The sequence below is a fragment of the Petromyzon marinus genome, chromosome 70 (genome assembly GCF_048934315.1).
Source record: "Petromyzon marinus isolate PM22_M1 ecotype Great Lakes invasive population chromosome 70, UKy_Petmar_22M1.pri1.0, whole genome shotgun sequence".
Taxonomy (NCBI): Eukaryota; Metazoa; Chordata; class Hyperoartia; order Petromyzontiformes; family Petromyzontidae; genus Petromyzon; species Petromyzon marinus.
In genome coordinates, this window is record NC_133736.1 from 5,599,019 (window position 1) to 5,611,885 (window position 12,867).

The window sequence follows — 12,867 nt, forward strand, 5'->3', positions numbered from 1 at the left end:
GTTTCAGGGTGACACAGGATAGTCAGTACGAGCGGCTGTGGAGTGGTGGTACTGCTGGTACTTACCGTGGTACTGCTGGTACTGATGGTACTGCTGGTACTGACCGTGGTACCTGCTGGTACCTGGTGTTTCAGGGTGATGCAGGAGAGTCAGTACGAGCGGCTGTGGAGTGGTGGTACTGCTGGTACTGCTGGTACTGACCGTGGTACCTGCTGGTACTGCTGGTACTGCTGGTACTTACCGTGGTACCTGCTGGTACTGCTGGTGTTTCAGGGTGACACAGGATAGTCAGTACGAGCGGCTGTGGAGTGGTGGTACTGCTGGTACTGCTGGTACTGACTGTGGTACTGCTGGTACTGATGGTACTTACCGTGGTACCTGCTGGTACTGCTGGTGTTTCAGGGTGACACAGGATAGTCAGTACGAGCGGCTGTGGAGTGGTGGTACTGCTGGTACTGATGGTACTGCTGGTACCTGCTGGTACTGACCGTGGTACCTGCTGGTACCTGGTGTTTCAGGGTGACACAGGATATTCAGTACGAGAGGCTGTGGAGTGGTGGTACTGCTGGTACTGCTGGTACTGATGGTACTGACCCTGGTACTACTGGTACTGCTGGTACCTGCTGGTACTGACTGTGGTACCTGGTGTTTCAGGGTGACACAGGATAGTCAGTACGAAAGGCTGTAGAGTGGTGGTACTGCTGGTACTGACCGTGGTACTGCTGGTACTGACTGTGGTACCTGCTGGTACCTGGTGTTTCAGGGTGACACAGGATAGTCAGTACGAGAGGCTGTGGAGTGGTGGTACTGCTGGTACTGACTGTGGTACTGACCGTGGTACTTACCGTGGTACCTGGTGTTTCAGGGTGACACAGGATAGTCAGTACGAGAGGCTGTGGAGTGGTGGTACTGCTGGTACTTACCGTGGTACTGCTGGTACTGCTGGTACTGCTGGTGTTTCAGGGTGACACAGGATAGTCAGTACGAGCGGCTGTGGAGTGGTGGTACTGCTGGTACTGCTGGTACTGATGGTACCTGCTGGTACTGACCGTGGTACCTGCTGGTACTGCTGGTACTGATGGTACTGCTGGTACTGATGGTACCTGCTGGTACTGACTGTGGTACCTGCTGGTACTGCTGGTACTGACCGTGGTACCTGGTGTTTCAGGGTGATGCAGGAGAGTCAGTACGAGAGGCTGTGGAGTGGTGGTACTGACCGTGGTACTGCTGGTACCTGCTGGTACTGCTGGTGTTTCAGGGTGACAGGAGAGTCAGTACGAGCGCCTGTGGAGTGGTGGTACTGCTGGTACTGACTGTGGTACCTGCTGGTACCTGCTGGTACTGACCGTGGTACCTGGTGTTTCAGGGTGACACAGGATAGTCAGTACGAGAGGCTGTGGCGTGGTGGTACTGCTGGTACTTACCGTGGTACTGCTGGTACTGCTGGTGTTTCAGGGTGACACAGGAGAGTCAGTACGAGCGCCTGTGGAGTGGTGGTACCTGCTGGTACTGCTGGTACTGCTGGTACTGATGGTACTGACCGTGGTACTGCTGGTGTTTCAGGGTGACACAGGATAGTCAGTACGAGCGCCTGTGGAGTGGTGGTACTGCTGGTACTGATGGTAGCTGGTGTTTCAGGGTGACACAGGATAGTCAGTACGAGCGGCTGTGGAGTGGTGGTACTGCTGGTACTGCTGGTACTGCTGGTACTGATGGTACCTGCTGGTACTGACCGTGGTACCTGCTGGTACTGCTGGTACTGATGGTACTGCTGGTACTGATGGTACCTGCTGGTACTGACCGTGGTACCTGCTGGTACTGCTGGTACTGACCGTGGTACCTGGTGTTTCAGGGTGATGCAGGAGAGTCAGTACGAGAGGCTGTGGAGTGGTGGTACTGACCGTGGTACTGCTGGTACCTGCTGGTACTGCTGGTGTTTCAGGGTGACAGGAGAGTCAGTACGAGCACCTGTGGAGTGGTGGTACTGCTGGTACTGACTGTGGTACCTGCTGGTACCTGCTGGTACTGACCGTGGTACCTGGTGTTTCAGGGTGACACAGGATAGTCAGTACGAGAGGCTGTGGAGTGGTGGTACTGCTGGTACTTACCGTGGTACTGCTGGTACTGCTGGTACCTGGTGTTTCAGGGTGACACAGGAGAGTCAGTACGAGCGCCTGTGGAGTGGTGGTACCTGCTGGTACTGCTGGTACTGCTGGTACTGCTGGTACTGATGGTACTGACCGTGGTACTGCTGGTGTTTCAGGGTGACACAGGATAGTCAGTACGAGCGCCTGTGGAGTGGTGGTACTGCTGGTACTGACTGTGGTACTGCTGGTACCTGGTGTTTCAGGGTGACACAGGATATTCAGTACGAGCGCCTGTGGAGTGGTGGTACTGATGGTACCTGCTGGTACCTGGTGTTTCAGGGTGACACAGGATAGTCACTACGAGCGCCTGTGGAGTGGTGGTACTGCTGGTACTGATGGTACCTGCTGGTACCTGGTGTTTCAGGGTGACACAGGAGAGTCAGTACGAGCGCCTGTGGAGTGGTGGTACTGCTGGTACTGACTGTGGTACCTGGTGTTTCAGGGTGATGCAGGAGAGTCAGTACGAGCGCCTGTGGAGTGGTGGTACTGCTGGTACTGATGGTACCTGATGGTACTGCTGGTACCTGCTGGTGTTTCAGGGTGACACAGGATAGTCACTACGAGCGCCTGTGGAGTGGTGGTACTGCTGGTACTGCTGGTACTGACCGTGGTACCTGCTGGTACTGCTGGTACTGCTGGTGTTTCAGGGTGACACAGGAGAGGCAGTACGAGCGCCTGTGGAGTGGTGGTACTGATGGTACTGACCGTGGTACTGCTGGTGTTTCAGGGTGACACAGGAGAGTCAGTACGAGAGGCTGTGGAGTGGTGGTACTGCTGGTACTGATGGTACCTGGTGTTTCAGGGTGACACAGGAGAGTCAGTACGAGCGCCTGTGGAGTGGTGGTACTGATGGTACCTGCTGGTGTTTCAGGGTGACACAGGAGAGTCAGTACGAGAGGCTGTGGAGTGGTGGTACTGATGGTACTGCTGGTGTTTCAGGGTGACACAGGAGAGTCAGTACGAGAGGCTGTGGAGTGGTGGTACTGATGGTACTGCTGGTGTTTCAGGGTGACACAGGAGAGTCAGTACGAGCGCCTGTGGAGTGGTGGTACTGCTGGTACTGCTGGTACCTGATGGTACTGATGGTACCTGCTGTTTCAGGGTGACACAGGAGAGTCAGTACGAGCGCCTGTGGAGTGGTGGTACTGATGGTACCTGGTGTTTCAGGGTGACACAGGGGAGTCAGTACGAGCGCCTGTGGAGTGGTGGTACTGCTGGTACTGATGGTGTTTCAGGGTGACACAGGAGAGTCAGTACGAGCGCCTGTGGAGTGGTGGTACTGATGGTACCTGCTGGTGTTTCAGGGTGACACAGGAGAGTCAGTACGAGAGGCTGTGGAGTGGTGGTACTGATGGTACTGCTGGTGTTTCAGGGTGACACAGGAGAGTCAGTACGAGAGGCTGTGGAGTGGTGGTACTGATGGTACTGCTGGTGTTTCAGGGTGACACAGGAGAGTCAGTACGAGCGCCTGTGGAGTGGTGGTACTGCTGGTACTGCTGGTACCTGATGGTACTGATGGTACCTGCTGTTTCAGGGTGACACAGGAGAGTCAGTACGAGCGCCTGTGGAGTGGTGGTACTGATGGTACCTGGTGTTTCAGGGTGACACAGGAGAGTCAGTACGAGCGCCTGTGGAGTGGTGGTACTGCTGGTACTGATGGTGTTTCAGGGTGACACAGGAGAGTCAGTACGAGCGCCTGTGGAGTGGTGGTACTGATGGTACCTGCTGGTGTTTCAGGGTGACACAGGAGAGTCAGTACGAGAGGCTGTGGAGTGGTGGTACTGATGGTACTGCTGGTGTTTCAGGGTGACACAGGAGAGTCAGTACGAGAGGCTGTGGAGTGGTGGTACTGCTGGTACTGATGGTACTGCTGGTGTTTCAGGGTGACACAGGAGAGTCAGTACGAGAGGCTGTGGAGTGGTGGTACTGCTGGTACTGACTGTGGTACTGCTGGTGTTTCAGGGTGACACAGGAGAGTCAGTACGAGAGGCTGTGGAGTGGTGGTACTGCTGGTACTGATGGTACTGCTGGTGTTTCAGGGTGACACAGGAGAGTCAGTACGAGAGGCTGTGGAGTGGTGGTACTGCTGGTACTGACTGTGGTACTGCTGGTGTTTCAGGGTGACACAGGAGAGTCAGTACGAGCGCCTGTGGAGTGGTGGTACTGCTGGTACTGATGGTACCTGATGGTACCTGGTGTTTCAGGGTGACACAGGAGAGTCAGTACGAGCGCCTGTGGAGTGGTGGTACTGCTGGTACTGACTGTGGTACCTGCTGGTGTTTCAGGGTGACACAGGAGAGTCAGTACGAGCGCCTGTGGAGTGGTGGTACTGACTGTGGTACTGCTGGTGTTTCAGGGTGACACAGGAGAGTCAGTACGAGCGCCTGTGGAGTGGTGGTACTGATGGTACTGATGGTACCTGGTGTTTCAGGGTGACACAGGAGAGTCAGTACGAGCGCCTGTGGAGTGGTGGTACTGCTGGTACTGACTGTGGTACCTGGTGTTTCAGGGTGACACAGGAGAGTCAGTACGAGAGGCTGTGGAGTGGTGGTACTGATGGTACTGCTGGTGTTTCAGGGTGACACAGGATAGTCAGTACGAGCGCCTGTGGAGTGGTGGTACTGATGGTACTGCTGGTGTTTCAGGGTGACACAGGAGAGTCAGTACGAGAGGCTGTGGAGTGGTGTCGTCTTCAAGCCGGGCCAGCTGCAGCGCCACTTCCTGGAGGTGCCACACGGCGCCACCTGGGCCGGTGAGTCGTGGGGGCGGGGGCAGGGGGGAGAGGGGGGAGTGATGGGGGAGAGAGAGAGGGGGGAGTGAGAGAGTGGGTGAGTGAGTGTGTGAGTTAGTGAGTGAGTGAGTGAGCGAGCTAGTGAGCGAGTGAGTGAGCGAGTGTGTGGGTGAGCGAGTGTGTGAGCGAGTGTGTGGGTGAGCGAGTGAGTGAGTGAGCCAGTGAGTGAGTGAGTGTGTGAGCGAGTGAGTGTGTGAGCGAGTGTGTGGGTGAGCGAGTGTGTGAGCGAGTGTGTGGGTGAGCGAGTGAGTGAGTGAGCGAGTGAGTGAGTGAGTGAGCCAGTGAGTGAGTGAGTGAGTGTGTGAGTGAGTGAGTGAGTGTGTGTGTGAGTGTGTGTGTGAGCGAGTGTGTGGGTGAGCGAGTGAGTGAGTGAGTGAGTGTGTGAGTGAGTGAGTGTGTGTGTGAGTGTGTGTGTGAGCTAGTGAGTGAGTGAGCGAGTGAGTGAGTGAGTGTGTGAGTGAGTGAGTGTGTGTGTGAGTGTGTGTGTGAGCTAGTGAGTGAGTGAGCGAGTGAGTGAGTGAGCCAGTGAGTGAGTGAGTGAGTGTGTGAGCGAGTGAGTGGGTGAGCGAGTGTGTGAGCGAGTGTGTGAGTGGGTGAGCGAGTGTGTGGGTGAGCGAGTGTGTGAGCGAGTGTGTGGGTGAGCGAGTGAGTGAGTGAGCGAGTGAGTGGGTGAGCGAGTGAGCGAGTGAGTGAGTGTGTGTGTGAGTCAGTGTGTGAGTGAGCAAGTGAGTGAGTGAGTGAGCGAGTGAGCCAGTGAGTGAGTGTGTGAGTGAGTGAGTCAGTTAGTGAGTGAGTGAGTGAGCCAGTGAGTGCGTGAGTGAGTTAGCGAGCGAGTGAGTGTGTGAGTGAGTGTGTGAGTGCGTGAGTGAGCGAGTGAACGAGTGAGTTAGTGAGTGAGTGAGTGAGCGAGCTAGTGAGTGAGTGAGCGAGCGAGTGAGTGAGTGTGTGAGTGAGTGAGTGAGTAAGTGAGTGAGCGAGCGAGCGAGTGAGTGAGTGTGAGTGAGTGTGTGAGCGAGTGAGTGAGTGCGTGAGTGAGTGAGTGGGCGAGTGAGCGATCTAGTGAGTGGGTGTGTGAGTGAGTGAGTGAGCGAGTGAGTGAGTGAGTGAGTAAGCGAGTTAGTGAGTGAGCGAGCGAGTGAGTGAGTGAGTGAGTGTGTGAGTGAGTGAGCGAGTGAGTGAGTGAGTGAGCGAGTGAGCTAGTGAGTGAGTGTGTGAGTGAGTGAGCGAGTGAGTGAGTGAGTGTGTGAGTGAGCTAGTGAGTGAGTGAGCGAGTGAGTTAGTGAGTGAGCGAGCTAGTGAGTGTGTGTGTGAGCTAGTGAGTGAGTGAGCGAGTGAGTTAGTGAGTGAGCGAGCTAGTGAGTGTGTGTGTGAGCTAGTGAGTGAGTGAGCGAGTGAGTGAGCGAGTGAGTGAGTGAGCGAGTGAGTGCGTGAGTGAGCGAGTGAGTGAGCGAGTGAGCTAGTGAGTGAGTGTGTGTGTGAGTGAGTGAGTGAGCGAGTGAGTGAGCGAGTGAGTGAGTAAGTGAGCGAGTGAGTGAGCGAGTGAGCTAGTGAGTTAGTGAGTGAGTGTGTGTGAGTGAGTGTGTGTGTGAGTGAGTGAGTGAGCGAGCTAGTGTGTGAGTGAGTGAGCGAGGGACTGAGTGAGTGAGTGAGCTAGTGAGCTAGTGAGTGAGCGAGTGAGCGAGTGAGTGAGTGAGTGTGTGAGTGAGCTAGTGAGTGAGTGAGTGTGTGAGTGAGTGAGCGAGCTAGTGAGTGAGTGAGTGAGCTATTGAGTGAGCTAGTGTGTGAGTGAGTGAGCTAGTGAGTGAGTGAGCTAGTGTGTGAGTGAATGTGTGAGTGAGTGTGTGAGTGTGTGTGAGTGAGTGAGCGAGTGAGCTAGTGAGTGAGTGAGTGTGTGAGTGAGCTAGTGAGTGAGTGAGTGTGTGAGTGAGTGAGCGAGCTAGTGAGTGAGTGAGTGAGCTAGTGAGTGAGCTAGTGTGTGAGTTAGTGAGCTAGTGAGTGAGTGTGGGAGTGAGTGTGTGAGTGAGTTAGTTAGTGTGTGAGTTAGTGAGTGAGTGAGCTTGTGAGTGTGTGAGTGTGAGTGAGTGAGCTAGTGAGTGAGTGTGTGTGTGAGTGAGTGTGTGTGTGTGTGAGTGAGTGAGCTAGTATGTGTGTGTGTGTGAGTGAGTGAGTTAGTGAGTGAGTGAGCGTGTGTGTGTGTGAGTGTGTGTGTGAGCTAGTGAGCGAGCTAGTGAGTGAGTGAGTGTGTGTGAGCTAGTGAGCTAGTGAGTGTGTGTGTGAGCTAGTGAGTGAGTGTGTGTGAGTGTGTGAGCTAGTGAGCGAGTGAGTGTGTGTGTGAGCTAGTGAGTGAGTGTGTGTGTGTGTGAGTGTGTGAGCTAGTGAGTGAGCTAGTGAGCTAGTGAGTGAGTGAGTTAGTTAGTGAGTGTGTGAGTGTGTGTGAGTGAACTAGTGAGTGAGCTAGTGAGTGAGTGAGCTAGCGAGTGAGTGAGTGAGCTAGTGAGCTAGTGTGTGAGCTAGTGAGTTAGTTAGTGAGCTAGTGAGCTAGTGAGTGAGTGTGTGTGTGTGAATGAGTGAGTGAGTGTGTGAGTGTGTGAATGTGTGAGTGAGTGTGTGTGTGAGTGAGTGAGTGAGTGTGTGAGCTAGTGAGTGTGTGAGTGAGTGTGTGAGCTAGTGTGTGAGTGAGTGAGTGTGTGAGTGAGTGTGTGAGCGAGTGAGTGAGCTAGTTAGTGTGTGAGTGAGCTAGTGTGTTAGTGAGCTAGTGTGTGAGTTAGTGTGTGAGTGTGTGTGTCACCCCCTCCCCCCACGTGACTACAGAGTTGTCCCTCTCGTCGCTGTCCGGTGACTGCACTTCGCGCTTCGTGCTGCACGCCGTGCAGCTGCGTCGCCTCCGCGCCTTCCGCTCGCACGAGTTCTACCGCTGCTGCACACTGCCTAGCAGGGGCAGTGTGCTGGAACACTTCCCCGTGCTAGTGAGAGATTCACTCACTCAGTCACTCAGTCACTCACTCACTCACTCAGTCACTCACTCAGTCACTCAGTCACTCACTCAGTCACTCACACGAGTTCTACCGCTGCTGCACACTGCCTAGCAGGGGCAGTGTGCTGGAACACTTCCCCGTGCTAGTGAGAGATTCACTCACTCAGTCACTCAGTCACTCACTCACTCACTCAGTCACTCACTCAGTCACTCAGTCACTCACTCAGTCACTCACACGAGTTCTACCGCTGCTGCACACTGCCTAGCAGGGGCAGTGTGCTGGAACACTTCCCTGTGCTAGTGAGTCACTCACTCAGTCAGTCACTCAGTCACTCGCTCAGTCACTCAGTCACTCAGTCAGTCACTCAGTCAGTCACTCAGTCACTCACACGAGTTCTACCGCTGCTGCACCCTGCCCAGCCGGGGCAGTGTGCTTGAACACTTCCCCGTGCTAGTGAGTTACTCACTCAGTCACTCAGTCACTCACTCAGTCACTCACTCAGTCACTCAGTCACTCAGTCACTCACTCAGTCACTCACACGAGTTCTACCGCTGCTGCACCCTGCCCAGCAGGGGCAGTGTGCTGGAACACTTCCCTGTGCTAGTGAGAGATTCACTCACTCAGTCACTCAGTCACTCACTCAGGGACTCACTCAGTCACTCACTCACTCAGTCACTCACTCACTCACTCAGTCACTCACTCAGTCACTCAGTCACTCACTCAGTCAGTCACTCAGTCACTCACTCAGTCACTCACACGAGTTCTACCGCTGCTGCACCCTGCCTAGCAGGGGCAGTGTGCTGGAACACTTCCCTGTGCTAGTGAGAGATTCACTCAGTCACTCAGTCACTCAGTCAGTCACTCAGTCACTCAGTCAGTCACTCAGTCACTCACTCAGTCACTCACACGAGTTCTACCGCTGCTGCACGCTGCCTAGCCGGGGCAGTGTGCTGGAACACTTCCCTGTGCTAGTGAGAGATTCACTCACTCAGTCACTCACTCAGTTACTCAGTGACTCAGTCAGTCACTCAGTCACTCAGTCACTCACTCAGTCACTCAGTCAGTCACTCACTCACTCACTCAGTCACTCAGTCACTCAGTCACTCACTCAGTCACTCAGTCACTCACTCAGTCACTCACACGAGTTCTACCGCTGCTGCACCCTGCCCAGCCGGGGCAGTGTGCTGGAACACTTCCCTGTGCTAGTGAGTTACTCACTCAGTCACTCACTCAGTCACTCAGTCACACACTCAGTCACTCAGTCACTCACTCAGTCACTCACTCAGTCACTCACTCACTCACTCAGTCACTCAGTCACTCACTCAGTCACTCAGTCAGTCACTCAGTCAGTCACTCAGTCACTCACACGAGTTCTACCGCTGCTGCACGCTGCCCAGCAGGGGCAGTGTGCTGGAACACTTCCCTGTGCTAGTGAGTCACTCACTCAGTCACTCACTCAGTCACTCAGTCACACACTCAGTCACTCAGTCACTCAGTCACTCACTCAGTCACTCACTCAGTCACTCAGTCACTCAGTCACTCACTCAGTCACTCACTCACTCAGTCACTCACTCAGTCACTCAGTCACTCACTCAGTCACTCAGTCACTCAGTCAGTCACTCAGTCACTCACACGAGTTCTACCACTGCTGCACCCTGCCTAGCCGGGGCAGTGTGCTGGAACACTTCCCTGTGCTAGTGAGAGAGTCACTCAGTCACTCAGTCACTCAGTCACTCGCTCAGTCACTCAGTCACTCACTCAGTCACTCAGTCACTCACTCAGTCACTCAGTCACTCACTCAGTCACCCACTCAGTCACTCACTCAGTCACTCACTCAGTCACTCACACGAGTTCTACCGCTGCTGCACACTGCCTAGCCGGGGCAGTGTGCTGGAACACTTCCCTGTACTAGTGAGAGAGTCACTCAGTCACTCAGTCATTCACTCGCTCAGTCACTCACTCAGTCACTCAGTCACTCAGTCAGTCACTCACTCAGTCACTCAGTCACTCAGTCAGTCACTCACACGAGTTCTACCGCTGCTGCACCCTGCCCAGCCGGGGCAGTGTGCTGGAACACTTCCCTGTGCTAGTGAGAGAGTTACTCACTCAGTCACTCAGTCAGTCAGTCACTCACTCAGTCAGTCACTCACTCACTCACTCAGTCACTCAGTCAGTCAGTCACTCAGTCACTCAGTCAGTCACTCAGTCACTCAGTCATTCACTCAGTCACTCAGTCACTCAGTCAGTCACTCACACGAGTTCTACCGCTGCTGCACGCTGCCCAGCAGGGGCAGTGTGCTGGAACACTTCCCTGTGCTAGTGAGTCACTCACTCAGTCACTCACTCACTCAGTCACTCAGTCACTCACTCAGTCACTCACTCAGTCACTCACTCAGTCACTCACTCAGTCACTCAGTCAGTCACTCAGTCACTCAGTCACTCACTCAGTCACTCAGTCACTCACTCAGTCACTCAGTCAGTCACTCAGTCACTCGCTCAGTCACTCAGTCACTCACTCGCTCAGTCACTCAGTCACTCACTCAGTCAGTCAACAACAAAATCCACCCGCCACCACCACCACCGCCATCGCCAATATCACCACCACCACTACCACCACCACCACCATCACCACCACCACCACCACCACCCTCACCACCACCACCCCCACCACCACCACCACTACCCCCACCACCACCACCACCATCACCATCACCCCCACCACCACCACCACCACCCTCACCACCAAAACCACCACCCTCACCACCACCACCACCACCAACACCCCCACCACTACCACCACTACCACCACCACCACTACTACCACCACCACCACCACCACCCCCACCACCACCACCACCACCACCCTCACCACCCCCACCACCACCACCACTACTACCACCACCACCACCACCACCCCCACCACCACCACCATCACCACCACCCCCACCACCACCACTACCACCCCCACCACCACCACCACCATCACCACCCCCACCCTCACCACCACCACCACCACCACCACCACCCCCACCACCACCACCACCGTTTTGAATCCATCTGTGCGGCGCAGGAGGGCCGCACGCTGGAGTTGTGTGTGGCGCGATGGTGGGCGTCTCTGGGCGACGTGGAGGTGGACTACCGCCTCAGCTTCCACGGCCTGAGGCCCAGTCCCAGCGTCCTGCACATGGTGGGGGGGGGCACGTGGGGGGCACGGGGGGGGGCACGGGGGGGGGAGCACGGGGGGGGGCACGGGGGGGGGGCACGGGGAGACAGAGACAGGGAGAAGGACACTGAGAGACGGACACAGAAACACAGAGACACAGGGGGAGACAGGGAGAGGCGGATATCGGGGGGGGGAGAGACCGACACTGGGACACAGAGACACGGGGACACAGAGACACGGGGAGACAGAGACAGGGAGACAGACACAGGGACACAGAGACAGGGACACAGAGACAGGGAGACAGAGACAGGGAGACAGAGACAGGGAGACAGGCACAGGGAGACAGACACAGGGAGACAGAGACAGGGAGACAGACACAGGGAGATAGACACAGGGAGACAGAGACAGGGAGACAGAGACAGGGAGATAGAGACAGGGAGACAGACACAGGGAGAGACGGATATGGGGTGTAGTACCACAGCCTGAGCCCCAGCCTCCTGCACATGGGGAGGGTGGCACGGGGGGGACACAGGCGGAGACTTGGTGGAGACACAGAGACCACGGGGACACGGACACCGCGTGTATGTGTGTGTGTGACGCCGTGTGTGTGACGCCGTGTGTGTGTGACACCGTGTGTGTGTGTGACGCCTTGTGTGTGTGACGCCGTGTGTGTGTGACGCCGTGTGTGTGTGACGCCGTGTGTATGTGTGTGTGACGCCGTGTGTGTGACGCCGTGTGTGTGTGACGCCGTGTGTGTGTGACGCCGTGTGTGTGTGTGTGTGACGCCGTGTGTGTGACGCCGTGTGTGTGTGACGCCGTGTGTGTGTGACGCCGTGTGTGTGTGTGACACCGTGTGTGTATGTGTGTGACGCCGTGTGTGTGTTTGACGCCGTGTGTGTGACGCCGTGTGTATGTGTGTGTGTGACGCCGTGTGTATGTGTGTGTGTGACGCCGTGTGTGTGTGTGTGTGACGCCGTGTGTGTGTGTGTGACGCCGTGTGTGTGTGAGTGACACCGTGTGCATGTGTGTGAGTGACACCGTGTGTGTGTGACACCGTGTGTGTGTGTGACGCCGTGTGTGTGTGTGTGAAGCCGTGTGTGTGTGTAGCCGTGTGTGTGTGTGTGACGCCGTGTGTATGTGTGTGTGACGCCGTGTGTGTGATGCCGTGTGTGTGTGACACCGTGTGTGTGACACCGTGTGTGTGTGTGACGCCGTGTGTGTGTGACGCCGTGTGTGTGTGACGCCGTGTGTGTGTGTGAGTGACACCGTGTGTGTGTGTGAGTGACACCGTATGTATGTGTGTGTGTGATGCCGTGTGTGTGACACCGTGTGTGTGTGTGACACCGTGTGTGTGTGTGTGACGCTGTGTGTATGTGTGTGTGTGTATGACGCTGTGTGTATGTGTGTGTGTGTGTGTGACGCTGTGTGTATGTGTGTGTGTGTGTGACGCTGTGTGTATGTGTGTGTGTGTGTGACACCGTGTGTGTGTGTGTGACACCGTGTGTGTGTGTGTGACGCCGTGTGTAGGTGGCAAGCGACGGTGTGATGCGAGTGGACGTGGTGTCCCCTCTGCGGTATGAGGAGCTGTCTCCTTCCGTGTCCCTCAAGAGCTGGGTCCAGCCCTTGAGGTGTGACCTCTCACTCATGAACCTGAAACTACCACCACCATCGTCATCACCATCATCATCATCGTCATCACCATCATCATCACCACCATCGTCATCATCATCATGGTCATCACCATCATCATCACCAGCATCATCGTCATCACCACCATCATCATCATCACCA

At 55.6% G+C, this 12,867-nt stretch overlaps 1 protein-coding gene across 1 annotated transcript in view; it reads left to right on the forward strand.

Annotated features, from left to right (window-relative positions):
* The window catches only part of TPP2 (tripeptidyl peptidase 2), a 98,253-nt gene that overhangs the window by 37,756 nt on the left and 47,630 nt on the right, over positions 1-12,867 (forward strand). Inside the window, 4 exon segments of the mRNA XM_076055255.1 lie at positions 4,793-4,899; positions 7,750-8,018; positions 10,984-11,100; positions 12,604-12,704. Coding sequence (XP_075911370.1) covers positions 4,793-4,899; positions 7,750-8,018; positions 10,984-11,100; positions 12,604-12,704 — 594 coding nt within the window.